Here is a 14,452-nt window from a genome sequence, read left to right as displayed (position 1 = left end):
TTTGAGTAGAAGTGTCAACATGGTATATCGCCTATGATATGTACAAATATGATCGTATGTGTGGTTTGCAGAAATTATTTTTTGTGGTACGTTGAAATAAGAACTTTCCCCAAACTGTTAACTCAAAGTTGGAAGCACGCTTGTGGTTTAAAATATAATTTTACTCTCTAACATTAAAGGGGCTCCGTGAAACTTCCGTGTTGGGCCGGAAGTCGTTTCTGAACTTATGTTAGCTGATGTTGCTCTGTTAGCGGAGCAGAGAGAGGCTCTGAGATGAGATGAGACACTGGAGAACATCCTCCGTCCTTCGCAGAGAAATCCAAAGTCCAGCAGCATTAAACGACTTAAACAAACTGTTAACAGGCTTTTATAGGATCCAGGAGGAGAAAGTCGGGGAAAGTCTCATTTTTCATGTCACATTAAAATCTGCTCGCATACGATCAATAACAACTTGAATACATTTTTTTAAAAAAATGCTACAAATTGTTGCACAGAGGTCATAAACAAATTTTAAATGCTGAGTTGTAGCTCAGAGCTGAAAAATATTCAGTTATCTCCATATAGTTTTGGACTGAGATTTTTTGTTCGTGTTTACAAGCTGAAACTAATTATAACAGAGGATGGAAGAGAGTGGGCGAAACAGTAGAGAGTCAATAATTGACTATATTGGAATAATATTGGAAAAAAAAATAAAAAAAATCCCACAGTCAATGACAAACGGCCTGAAAGCTGTAACAACATGTCTCTGCCTCCAAATTCTATAACCAATATTGGCAGATTTGGTGCACGAAGCGTCCAGTTAATGACAAAAACATGTTGGTTGGAGAGTGTGTGAGCATGTGTGTGATGACCGAGGGGATCAAGAGGAAAACGAGGACGTTTAAGGACACGAGCCTGTGAACGTCTGTAATATCTGTAACCCTGCGTGTTCGGGCCGTGGATTCAAATCCCAGTCATGTTTTTTTTTTTTTTTTCCTGAAAAAGCAATCTCAGTAAAACATGTTAAGTGTTTGCAGAAAAACCAGCAGACAAAACAGACACATAAATTAAATCAAACGCTCGTAAAAATGCATCCTCACTGGTATCGGCGGGACATCTGTGGCTGAAAGTGTTCACAGATGCATTTATCTCTCTTTGTAGGGATCCAATTAATGATTATTCACAGACTCTGCAGATTTTTATTGTTTTGTAGAAAACACTTCAGATGAAAACTGACTAACATTTCTTATTAAAGTTCTTTTATCAGAGAATAAGCACCAGTGGAAGAAAAGTTTATAAGAATTTGAAATAATCATCGCTGACTTTGTTTGACAGTTAAACATGTTTTATTTGCTTTTTCTTAATTTGGATTTTTTGCAACAGAATGTCAGAATTTGGACCATTTAAAATATATAAGAAACAACATAATTTGACACTCTGTCTGATGATGTTTTTGATTTATTAGTTCATCATTATGTTAATAAAGTGTTGAAACATTGACATTACGACTTCCAAAAGCCAGAGATGATGTTGTTAAACTGCCTGTTCAGTTCAAACATTAGCCCCAAAATGCAAAGATATCAAATTTACAATGATATTAAACATTAAATTACAGATTTCCTAACTCACATGTGCTGAGATTATTAGCGAATGTGGCTAAATAACCTTAAATGATTATAAGATCAACAGGGATTTGACTAATTGCACAAAAAGACTCTTATATTTCCTTTGTTTTCTTTCTTTCCAGTCATTTATTAAAGCATCTTCAAACATTAGCATAATTAGTGTCTTTGCATTAAGACACAGAAACACTGAGTGACGCTAACCAACCACAAGGATGTTTGCTTTAACACACCAGCCTACGCGCTAACATACAGGAAAACAGTGATTCCACATATACGTTTTATAAGAATCGAGATCATAAAGCGCTCTGCTGAGGTCGCAGCTTGACCCTGACTTCTCTCAAGACTCGCTCCATCAGGCGGCGGCCTCCTACGCTCATCATCACATCACACTCGTAATGTATAAGCTGACACGTGCAGAGACTCATGTTGCCATGACACTGTGAGTTTGTGCCTGATACTGCTAATCAGTGCCAGAACCAAATGTCTCAGCATGCATGCGACATTAATATACAGTTTCATGTACAAGAGGGACGTATAGAACGGACACGAGCGAACACGAGCGCTGTCTTGACACCTGTCGTCATCGGATCACAAAGAAGGACGCTGTATCAGATTTTGTGTTTTAGGGAAACAACAACAACAGTCCGAACGCTGGTTTGGTCCAGATAACAATCCAGCATTGTTCACGCAAACACAGCGGGCGTTCCGCCTCAGTAAACACCGAGGGAGGCATTGAGCGGCTTTATGGCTGTCAGCACAAAAGAGCAGTGGAGGTGCTCTGTGCTGCACCGCGGTGAGATGAGACAGAGGCCTCGAGGAGCTCCCACAGCGGAGGTGGGAGGTTCTGTCTCGGGTGGATCCAGTTCAGGATCTTCCAGCTGAATTTACATAGAGAAAGTCCAACAAGCATCGGTGGTTTAAGTCCTGTCTGCTCATTAACAGGGCCTGACTGATACTGAGTACGAGGGAGCAAATCATGCTGATATCGGCTGATATGCAGACATTGTTTCGCAAAACAATCAACGTCACTGTCCGAAATGACATCAGTGCAACAAAACAATAAAGTTCAGTGGGAGCTACCCCAAGCATCTTTTTCTGCATATTAACCCCAAATATCTGCACACATCCGGACAACATATCCGTTGATAATATCCACAAACCGACATGCTGGTTCTAAACTTTAAGGGCAGAGATCTCAAAACGATCATTTCTAAGACCAAGCATCACGACTGCGACCTGGGTTTTATGTCTACTAGGATAAGCGATGAGTTTAGACAAGACAGACTGAACGGTTAATGAATCCCCAGTTCCCAGTTCCCAGGTCATATAAATATATTAAGGACCATTGGTTTTAACTGCAGACGGCTTTAAACATTAAAAACATAAATCTCCAGTTCCTTTTCACTTCGCAGCCAGCACTTTCTCACGATGCCTCAAAGTTTAAAGCTGTAGCATCACAACTTGAAGTGCAAGAAAGACAGAACAAAAGTTAATATGTCATAATTTGTGAAATGTTTGACAGCAAGCTTTATTTTGGACGTCTAACCGGTCTCTCACCAGACAGACTTCAGAGGATCAGTCGGAGCATTGCAGTTTGAATCTTCAGGCCACTGACCGAGCTGCTGTACTTGACGAGCCGGGAGTGAGAACGAGTTGTTTTTCTAACCCCACACATACAAAATGTATGTTTGTCGCTGCAGGGACGCAGTCTGTAAAAGCTTACGATACACAAGGTCTCCTTCTCCGACAAAGACAGCTCAGGATATGTTTGTGGTTATTCAAGGCCGAAAGGAAACCGGAGTCCGTCTGTGAACCTGTGAATCGTCTTCTACCAAGAGTATTCTTATTGTTATTTTTCTTAAAAATGCTAAAAATCATGAGCTCTAAAACTGTGGCAAGCTTCCTCCAGAGGAACATGGAGTACATTAAATAAGTTGATTTTAAAACAAACATTTAATACAATAAAAACACTGCTGGATTTAGAATTAGAGAACTTTAAATGAGAGGTACAAGTTTTGTCTTTCTTGTATCATTCATGTTTCAGCCTGCTAAGAAGTAAGGTTCATGTACGTTGCACGCACATACAGAACGTTATCCAGGATTAGTTAGGAACTAAACTCAGCTGTGATGGCGAGATAGCAAGCGGAGGTAAAGTGACATGATCAAAAAACACTACACATGTGAAGCGAGGAGCAGGAGGAGAGTGTTTTCCGAGCAGTTGAAATTGAAGTCGGCGACAGTGAACTGAGGACGAGCGCTCGAGGCTACTTAAGCAGCTCCTGCGAGCATCAGCAGCAACTGGCACAGAGCAGCAAGCTGAGCAGAGCAGACCTACACTAATGTATATCGAGGTCAAACGTAATGGTGGTACTTCAAGAGACTAATAATCTCTGAGGCGCTACAGGACATAAACAGCAGAAGAATCTTTGACCGGCGGTGCTCGCTTGAACTGAGGTTTCCACTTAAATGTGGAATCGTAATAAATGTGCAGTTTCTTTCCTTTTAAAATGTAGATTATAAAGCAGTTTTTAAATCCCGTGTCGTCGTATAACTGCTTGTGTTTCTCACCCTGACAGGCTCAATTCTGCTGCTGAGCGTCACAATAGAAACTACAAAAACAAGGCTGTTAACTAAAAAGTAGAAGGTTGTTTACTAATTTGCCGCACGCAGCATCGCCGGCAGAAACTCACCGACAGGCACAAACACACGTTTCCACACACACACACACACACACGCACACACACACTTATGCTTACACACAAGACTCAAGACACTCCTACTGCCCACACACTGGCACGCACACAGACAGAGGCGCACATGTGCACATACATAAACAGGCACATGCACTCACACACACACACACACACACACACACACACACACACACACACACTTGCACACACCCCAGTCTTCACCAGCAGATCTCCGTGCTGGGAGCTTATATAAGGGAGAGTGGGAGGCTGAGAGCTATTTCAGGACCAGAGAAGATGTAAGTGTGCATGAGTGAGAGCGTGCACGCTCGTGTGTGTGTGCGTGTGCATGGCTGTAGTACCCATATGGATTTGTATTGGGCGCTGCTGTGTGTTTGTGTGTGTGTAGGCCTGCTGTAAGGACTATAAGGACTCTGATTCAGTGGGTTTCATAACCAGTCAAGTTTGAAGTGAAGTTTGGCTCAGAACCTCTGGCAGCTCGGAGAGTCTCTGTGCCTACGACGTGTTCAGTCACACCCCGGAGCTGCCGGCACGCACATTAAAAAAAGAAAAAAAGAGATCAGTGATCCCACAGAGCTGCGTAGCAACTGGAAAATGCCGACATGTTTACTTGTTGTAGCCGCAGACGTGTCGAGTGCACCCGGATGTTGTGGCAGCAGCATCCTTTCTCTCTCTCAGCTCTGATGAGAGCCTTTCCAAAGCACGCTGCTAATTGCAGTCTTTTCCCAAAAAAAGCCCCTCTGAACTGCCTGAGATCTCCGGAAAACAGTTCACTACTTTCCACTGAAGAAAGACTCCCAGTAAAAAGTGTCTGACGCATGTTCGGGGGAATGTACGGAATATGACGGGACACATGTTGCTTTTAGATTCGGACCTGTAGCCGCTCAGTGCTTTGATGAACCTGATCAAACAAAACCAAAACTATCCTCATGAGGATCATACGGCAAGAGAGGTCTGAGAGAAAATGTGCCTTTTTTTAGCACTGCTTGCAGTGCAGCTCTCGGGTTTGCAGTATTGGCTGGTTGATCCACCACTTTCATCTAGACTGAATTATATTTTCCTAAAATACTGGAGGGATAGCCACAGGATGGATCTTGTTGAGGGAATGTCAAGGGAATTGCTTTGGAAACATTAAGAAGCACATCCTCAAACTGGCTCATCTTTCTGTCTTCCACCATGACAAACCACACAGTTGTCATGAAGTTGTCAATGCATGATTTTGCTCACAAAACCTGTTGTCCAGTGAGTCCTTAACTGGACTCACTGTGCTCATACAGGAATGGATTTACTCTCACCGTAACGAAACAATGTTTAGGGTTTGTCTGTATGTGCCAAACCATCACAGTGCGGGAGTCACAGTCCAGCACACGCAGCTGCAAAAAGACGACATGGTACGTAGAGTGATGCGCGTAATCCAGAACAAAACTCCACAAAGAAGCCCAAAAACTTTCAATCATACTAATTGGCAACACGTGCTGATGTTAGCACAACAAACGGATTGGCATGAGACTCAGTCACATCATGCTGAAGACCCACATCACTTATTTGAGAACATTTTTGAGCTGCAATAGCAAAAGAGAGATAGTTATGGATAAGATAAAGATGGTGTACCTGCCGTGCTCCACTGTTATAGTGGAGAAGATGATGCATTTGTTTTTCTTTCCTTAACTGGGCTACTCCCCAGCAGCCCCTGGATTAATTATGTTATTGCATGAACTGCAAGAACCAGAAATCCCACAAACTGTTCTGCGCTTCATCAGGTAACATGAGAAAGACTGATTTAAGTGTTGTAACAAGATAGTATCAGCCTGCATAATACAGCTGAAGAGTATCTAAAGCTTTCTACCTGAACAAACTTTGGCGAAGCTAACAATGTACAACAGCAAAATGAAGCTTTTTCAGCTGGTTTTGGCTTTTCATAGTCTTTTATCCAGTGAAATAAATGGAGTCGATCCTGTAAAGCGGAGCTAAGCTTCTGCAGCTCTGGGAGGAGACGGGATTCTCTCACTTGATGCAGGACTGACAGCAACAGCGGAGGTAGCCGGAGGGCCGTGCTGACATCAGCACACAGATCCAAAAGTTTTGTCCTTGTTAGTGTGATTCAGCCCGTCTGTGGGTTCTGGAGGGCCGCGCTGTGAAGTGTGAAGGCACATTTGGCTGCTCTCGCCTCCATCACTAAATCATCTGTACTACTGGTGTAATCTCACTGGTTCCAGCAGCCGCTTTAAGAAAACGGGCCTCGTGTTTTCGAAACAGTGGCGATCTCTGGAGAGCTGCGAGTGATTTCAAGTGTGTCCCGTCAAAAGTTTACATGAAATGAAACAGTAAAGAACTTGAACACTGAAAGAACGACAGAGCAAAAGTCACATGAATGCATGAAAATACATAAAAGGCATTTTAAGAAACAAGCTGACAATGTAATTCCCTAATAATTTATCATTTACTTTGAGGTAAAACATTTTCAGTGTTTTCCTGCAGCTTCTCTCAATCAGTTTGATTTAAGTGAGTCAATAAAGCACGTTATGTAATATTGACTGACAGCTCAACTGTTAATGGGAAACTGCCAGTTACTGATATTTTGCACATTAATTCAATACCTTTAAACAGGAACATTTTCAGAACAAGTCAAAACAAGTGATAATAATTAAAAATCTTTTTTTTTTCTCTGACATTGGAAACTGTTTACAAGTTTGCTGCTCCTTTTTAACAACATCAGCAGCTGACGTAGACGGAGACTTGTTTGAAAATGTCAAAATAACAACAGGAAAAAAAAAAAGATCAGCAGCTACAGTGAAGATCAGGGCGTAAATAACTAAAGTATCTTCCTGAGATCACACCAGATGAGCCATTTTATGGTTTTTAGATTTTTTTTTTTTCATTTCAAAATAAGTCCCCAGCTACGTCAGTTGTTTAAGAGATGTTTGTTTGACTAAGAAACTTCGACTGACTCTCCATCATCATGTGAGTGAGAAGATTATGACTGACTTTCTGTTTATGGGTGAACTCATCCTTTAAATACACTAAGAACACTGTGGCCCTGTGGTCCCGGTCCAAACTCTCTTCCACTGACTCGTAATAACTCCAGTTCTGGGCCGGCGGATACAAATTGTTCCATTTTACATTCAATCTACTCAAATATCAAAAGGCGATTGGAGGTCATTTCCTGAGATGAGGGCATAAATTATGTTTAAATATAATCAGAAAAGAACGTTTCTATCAACAGGGCAGCATTAGGCTAATGGATTCTTATATAAAGTGATTTCAGAATGTGCAACTGTTTCTGAAGGATCGCTCTCCAAAACGACCAGAGGAGCACAAAGACCATGAAGTCACGTCAAATCTACATGTGTTTTCCAGTTTTTTCTTCTCAAGTCAAGAGTGAATGAAAACTGAATCTTACTGAAACTTTTGCATGCATGAAAAACTCTGGAATACAGAAAACGTCAGTATTAATAACCTCATACTGACACTGAGCAAATAAAAGCTGTCAGTGTTTGTCAGTCATGATCACATGTAGCCTGTTAGAGAGCCAGTTCATCCCTGAGAGCTTGAAGAGAAAAAAAAAGAAGTGGCTTGATTATTTTTTAAGCTTTCATCTCGGAGTCACCACTAATTAAAGCGCCGTTCTCAACCACTACATGAAAAGCCTGTGGGGCATCATCTAGTTCTACCCAAATTATACACTTCCAATCTGTGTTTTTCAAATATGGACTTAAGTTGGTATCCTCTGAAAAAAAAAGCAACACAAAAAAGAAAAGCAGCGGAAGTTCTTCAAACAGTTGTTTAATGAGCGTAGGTATCAATTTGTTCCCAGTGATGGATATCTCATTTTTAGAATGAGACTTTTAAATTATTCAGTGAAGAGATAATGAGCAGACATCCCACACAAAAGCCACGAAAACAACCCGCGCAAGCCTGGCAGTCATCGGCACGCTGTCGGTAATGAAACGACATTACCCAAGTGGTGCAGAAAATTGCTGGAAAATGAGCGTGAGAGTTGAAAAGGTTACACGGCCGCGTCTCCCTCGTCGTACAAGTTTTCTTGAGGGGGGGGAAAAAATAAGTGTTGGAGTCGGGATGAAAATCGCCGGAGGAGTTCCAACAGAAAGGGATCCTGTAGTCGCTGGTGTTATACACAAGTGTGCAAATAACCTCTGGCTCGTTGGGCTTATTGATCCTGAGACTGGAAGAACTTGAAAAAGGAGCCTCGTAGCAATTATGGTTCTTGGTTCAGAGGGTTCAGATATGAGCTCCGCACCTGAGCGAGAAACTCAACAGGGCTGAAACGAACAGATGAAGTCGAATATTCACCAGTTGCAGCTGAAATCGCTCAAATGTGGATTGTTTGGCGTGTTTTGTTGGATTTACTTTGGTGCAACTAAATAATAACAATTAATATGTCACCTTGTATTCTCTACTTCATTTCTCAAAAGGCAGAACATTTTAATTAAGATGAATGTGATGCAAGTGTGCCGACGCCTGACAGGTGTTACCAGGAACTTGTTAATTTACCAAATTAAAACATACTAAAAACAAATAAGAAATTAAAATCCCAGGTTAATAAAAATTATGTCTGCAAATAACTATTATTTCACTTGATTAATCTGCGGTTTATTTTCTATTTCTTGTCAATAAATTGTGAGAAAATAATGAAAAATGATCCTCACAGTTTCGCAGGGCACAAAGTGACGTATTCAGATGTCCAAAACACAAAGACGTTTGATATTTACACTGATATAAAACGCAGAGAAGCAGCAGATCCTCACACGGGAGGAGCAAGAACAATGAATGTTCAAGTAAACAACTGAAGGACCATGATTTATCAATTAATAGAATAATTGTTTTGTTCAAATAAACACCAATAATTTGCAGCTCTAGCATTAAATTGATTTTTTTTGTGGACTGCGGACCGTGAAATGGATCCTGTGCGACTCTGGTAGCATGTCATCGCTTTTCATACCCGAACCTTTAAATGCTTAATGCTGTTTTCTAACGGATTAACTGTCACATTTGTGTTCTGGTAAGATTAAAACAAACAACAGCCCTGCAAACGTTCATAAACACACAGAGACGAAACAGAGCAGATTTTCTTTTTTAATCATAAATCACTGGTTTACAAAATTAACAATCATGATCAGGTCGACTTCACCACCTCCTGACTGAAAAACTAAAAAATAGAAGCTCTTGCCAGATCACTTGTACATGTACTTGACACATATGTTCGAGTGTTAATGTCTGTGTGTGTGTGTGTGTGTGTGTGTGTGTGTGTGTGTGTGTGTGTGTGTGTGTGTGTGTGTGGGCGGTCTATATCTATCTGTGTGCGCGTGTCTCTCGTCCACCACCAGTCCAGAGAGGCAGAGCTGCTGTGCGCCGTAGTGTCTCAGTAAACCATCTGCGGCCCTCGGTTGGTTTCCGTGCGTCATTGCCATGGCGACTCATAAATGGTTGTCGCGGCGACTTGGTCTCAGAGCTCCTGGCGATCGTCCAGCTGTCTGGTGCGACTTCTTCCACGGCTGATGAGCGTCTCCGGCGCCTGTTCGTTGCTTTTGTTCCGTTGTTTCCTGATGCTTCCTGGTGTGGTTGTCATGGTGATCTGGTGTTTAGCACCTTGACAGTCTTGCGGCCGTAGTGCCAGTAGCTGTAGCCGGTCGCCGTTGTGGTCACGGCTGTTACATACCTGCAATATAATACATGAGTGGTCGAGTTAAGTTTCTTTGAAATTGGAACAGTGTAATTTTCACACAGTAGCAAGTTATTATTTAGTTATGTGAGGAATTATTCCTCTTCATCCTGTGGACCACTAACAGATGATTAATTGATACATTTAAGAATAATGAATTAATTAACCTGACTTACAATGGTGCAATTAAACTGTATGTGTAAAATGTGCGCCCCCCAGTGGCAGTATCAAGAAACACACTGACAGAATGGATGCTGTTAAATGAAACAAGTTATTATTTCATCCATATTTAAAGACAGATTTAGATAATCATTTTAAAAGAGCACTCTTGCCGATTTATAATTTTCAAAAGAAAAATAAAGTTTATAAAATTTATTTTAAATTTAACCACCGAAAAGTACATTTTTCTGAGGATGTGTACGGTATAAACTAGTTTCAAATTAAGTAGATGTTTAAACTTTGCAGGTTTGTCATGAAAAATAAATGAGGCTGCGTGAAAATGAAGTATAAACGTACAAAAACAAGCATTAAAAATGCAGCCGCCCGTCGTCGTGTCGATCACTTCAACAGTCTGATGAATTTGTATAAATATGTAGGTTACTGTGACACAATAAACCGTTTCGTCCAGAGTCGGATCTCTTCTCCGTCTCACTCGTTGTTTTAGACTGAAATGAGTCAACGCACTTAACCCGAAACACTCCGCTGGAACAAACGGGATTCAAGTGCTTCAGAGAGAGATGAAACCGCTCGTATTTGAAAACGCTTTGAAAAAAAAACAAACATTTGTTTTTTTTGTTTTTTTCTAACCAATGCACTGGAAAGCACAAAGGACACAGTGGATATTTTAAGTGAAGTGGGTGAGATGGCGTGTGAATCATTTACCATAAACACTGCAGCAGGACGTGGTCTGTATACTGGAAGACTGGAGCAGCCAGAGAAGATGCAACCAGAAAGAGCTGGATGGCCGTGTTCACCTGACCAAAACAGTAAAACAACACCAACTGTCAAAACAAAAACATTTTTAAAAAAGGGCACAAAAATCTTTCACCTGTTTCTCTCCGGCTCATTATTTTTGGGAAAACCTGTGTGTGAGTGTGTTACAGGAGCTGTGGAAGCTGCCAAAAACAGCCAATTCCTGCCAGCTTCCAGGAATGTATTCTACACGGTGGAATGTATTAAAATAAATTATGCAGAACCTGCAGTGGAGCCATAAAGGAATATTTTTGACAGGGAATTTTAATGTGTTTCTGCACAACAGATTTCTGTGTTCATGCTGCAGAGTTCAGTATCACGTAGTATGGTAATTACATCAGATTAGAAAGGAATGAGTTTTACATCAGATGTCAGATCTGTTGGTTTGGTTAACGGCTGCACAATATGGTTTTTAAAAAAACAAATTAGAATTATTTTGACAGATATTACGATTGTGATATTACGATGATTAATGTGAAAGTTCATTTCCTTTTCACTGAAAAAGCTGTTCAGATAATGATGATGAGCAACAAATAGTACAAAAGCACAGTTGATTTGTTACACATCTGACCTTTTTTTTTTTACTTTTCTATGACATGATTTTGATTATATTTCAACTAATTGTGCAGCCCTAGTTTGGCTTCTCTCTCTTGACTCTAGTTTTACATGCATAGCGGTGATAAGTCTGAGTCATAAAGATATATATTCGATCAATAACGTGGTTTAAATTTTCAAAGAAGTCCACCTCAAACATCAGCTCTTTATAAAAATGGCAATAAAACGTTTGGTGTGCAGATTCTGCATCACACTTTGTTAGATTATGAGTCTCTGAATCTGGTGTAAAGTGACTGAATATATAATAAAGCTGTCACACATGAACTGACTAAATCCTGTGATTTGAGGCTCCATTGTTGCTAAATCTCCACTTTACTACAGCAGTGCACAAAAAGTCCAGAGCAAAGTGAGAGTGGGTGGTAAGTTTGTAAGAGTGTGTGAGTGTGTGTGTGTGTGTGTGTGTGTGAGAGAGAGTGTGAATGTGTGAAAGTGTGTCACCTTGCTGAAGAGCGTGGGCTTGAGCTGTGCTGTGGTGTAGCAGGGGTTAAAAAACTTACTGAGGGTCACCTGGAGGAAAGAGAAGGAAAGACTGTAAAGTGCACAACTTCTTCAGCTATTGTTGTCTTTAAATCGCATCAAATAAACCGTGCTGGAGTGAAATGTGCCTCACCGGTGGAGGTACAGTCTTATATCTGACCCAGAAGACAGCAGCTATCAAACCAATGTCTCTGAAAATCACTAGAGCCGTCAATGGAGCTGAAAAAGAACAAACAACACGTTAAATAACCTTGTAATACTGTAATACATTGCCAGAAGTGTCACATGATGAACAATGAAACAACACAGATACCTGGTATAAGCTCAGCATAGGTGAGACTGACATATAAAACACTGATGAGAATCTTATCAGCCAATGGGTCGAGAGCGCTGCCCAACGCCGACTTCTGAGTGGGCCACGTCCTGGCGATGAAACCATCCAGCTGAGTCAGAGACAAAGAGAGGAAGACGTTTTAATAAACGCTAAAGTAGCTTGTTTTTAATAATAACTGTCTCACTTTAGGTGCATTCAGCAACATCACCAGCAACTGCTACTGTCAAATATCTCAAATCCAGTCTTGAACGATTTTCATTTCTTAATAGATGACTAATGAAAACTCCTACAAGTGACTCAGTGGGCGTGTCTGCGTCTGTATTACCAGGTCAGTCGCTCCAGCCAGTATAAACAGAGCGAGACTGAGGTGAAAGTGCTGCTGGATGATCAGGTGACCCAGGAACGGAGCCAACACAATCCGACACACACACAGGAAGTTGGGGATCGTCCACGGGTTCTCATACTGCCGAGAAACAGATCAGAAATTAGTTACACCACAATGTTAATTTAGTTTTTGTTGTTATTCATGCCACATTTTTTTTTTTCTGCTTCAAAAGCTGTGCTAGCCCACTTGACTTGATGATCACAATTTTTCAGCTTTGCGACGTGATGGTTGATGATTGCACTAGCACAAAAAATTGACGTCACACAACAGATAACTGGCCTTTGGTGAAAGCCATTTCATGTACAGATAGTGGTCGACAACGCCATTATCAGACAATACCAGAGATCCAGTGTGCGACTATTTATTTCACAACTGCACCCAAAAATCTGTCAACATTTTCACTGATCGCCAAAAAAAAAAAAAAAAGGGTGCTTGGAGTTTAGCAGATTCTTCCAAACTTCTTGCAGTGTCTACTGAGAATTAAATTAAGAAAAACATTAAGACACTGAATTAAAATAAATCACTGGGTGCATCAGTACAAAAAGTTACTTTCCCCTCGATTAGTGAAGAATCTTACAGAATTGTGTGCCGCAATTTCTCTTTACTTACACTGGACTAATATCAGTCCAGTACCACTGTCTGGGTAAAATGATCCACTTCACTTGAGTAAAGTTTAAGGTATTTTTACATACACAAAGACAGAATATAGTTATAGATGAACCTTTACAGATGTAGCTCAAACAGCATCAGTATTAACATATCAACACATTATGCATCAGTATCAACAATCCCACTATATAATATACAAGTTATATCTTTTAATACTCATCTTGGACTTCTCTCAGAGTATTTTCAGTGTTTTAGGATCAGAACTTGTTCTGATTTACAGCATCACAGATAGTTACAGGTGTAAAAATCTGTCCACAGGTGAGTCCCACAGGTGTATGTGTTCCCTTCTGTCTCGTTACACACATCACTTTCCTCCACATAACTGTCACAGTCCGGCTGCTCTACACTCACCAGCTCTTTGAACTTGAACAGCCCCTGGCCCGGTACCGGACTGGCTTCATTCCGGTCCCCCGCCCCGGTGCTTCCCGGTGTCTCCTCGGTCTTTCCGCTGCAGAGCCCACGAGCTGCGGGTGACAGCGCGGACCGGAAACTGGTCACCGACCTCTCGTGACCTCCCGGGTACACCGGCGGCACGGTCCCTTGCGCGTGCCAAGGTGTCGCTTTCACCTGCTGGAGGATCCCGGTCCAGCACGCGACACGGCTGTCTGTCCCTTTGAGTCTGAGCTGCCACGAGCCGCTCACCGGTGACAGCTTCAACCTCGCGCCCTCGCTGACAGGTGTGTGTCTGTGCCGCCATGACGCAGGCTCGAGCCAGCACACAGCCGCACCGCGCGTGGACACCGCACAGCGAACACTCGCGGCGTTGCGGCACAGCGGCGCGGGAATCCTCCGCAAACACATCGTCATCATCTTCACGAGCCCTGCGTTACCGACCTGCGGGGCTCCTGCAGTCCGTCCTTGTTTTCATGTTGAGGTTTCGGATTGTGACGGTCAGAGCCGACAGGATCTCAGCTCAGGGCAGCGGGCTGCCATGTTGCCGTAAACCGACACGGCACGTAATGTCGTAAAACCACCAAGGACACTTTTCGCTTACGAGGCTTTTAT

At 41.8% G+C, this 14,452-nt stretch overlaps 1 protein-coding gene across 1 annotated transcript; it reads right to left on the bottom strand.

The window, feature by feature from the left end:
• Positions 1 to 9,388: 9,388 nt before the first annotated feature.
• On the bottom strand, positions 9,389 to 14,411 carry crls1 (cardiolipin synthase 1). Its single transcript, XM_037124436.1, has 7 exons — positions 13,799 to 14,411; positions 12,719 to 12,856; positions 12,373 to 12,502; positions 12,193 to 12,278; positions 12,021 to 12,089; positions 10,878 to 10,969; positions 9,389 to 9,992 (listed from the first exon to the last, which is right to left on the bottom strand). The coding sequence occupies exons 1-7, from the start codon at positions 14,255 to 14,257 to the stop codon at positions 9,899 to 9,901; spliced, it is 1,068 nt and encodes a 355-aa protein (XP_036980331.1). The 5' UTR covers positions 14,258 to 14,411; the 3' UTR covers positions 9,389 to 9,898.
• Between the last annotated feature and the right edge of the window lie 41 nt (positions 14,412 to 14,452).

Source organism: Acanthopagrus latus, chromosome 15 (assembly GCF_904848185.1).
Source record: "Acanthopagrus latus isolate v.2019 chromosome 15, fAcaLat1.1, whole genome shotgun sequence".
NCBI lineage: Eukaryota > Metazoa > Chordata > Actinopteri > Spariformes > Sparidae > Acanthopagrus > Acanthopagrus latus.
This window is presented reverse-complemented; position numbering and strand designations above follow the sequence as displayed.

Excerpts from the sequence above, each read along its gene's own strand:
- crls1 (XM_037124436.1), bottom strand. The coding sequence starts at position 14,257 with ATGATGACGATGTGTTTGCGGAGGATTCCCGCGCCGCTGTGCCGCAAC. Across the intron at positions 12,279-12,372 it reads CTATGCTGAGCTTATACCAG|CTCCATTGACGGCTCTAGTG; the intron begins GTATCTGTGTTG and ends GTTCTTTTTCAG. Across the intron at positions 10,970-12,020 it reads AGCCCACGCTCTTCAGCAAG|GTGAACACGGCCATCCAGCT; the intron begins GTGACACACTTT and ends TGTTTTGGTCAG.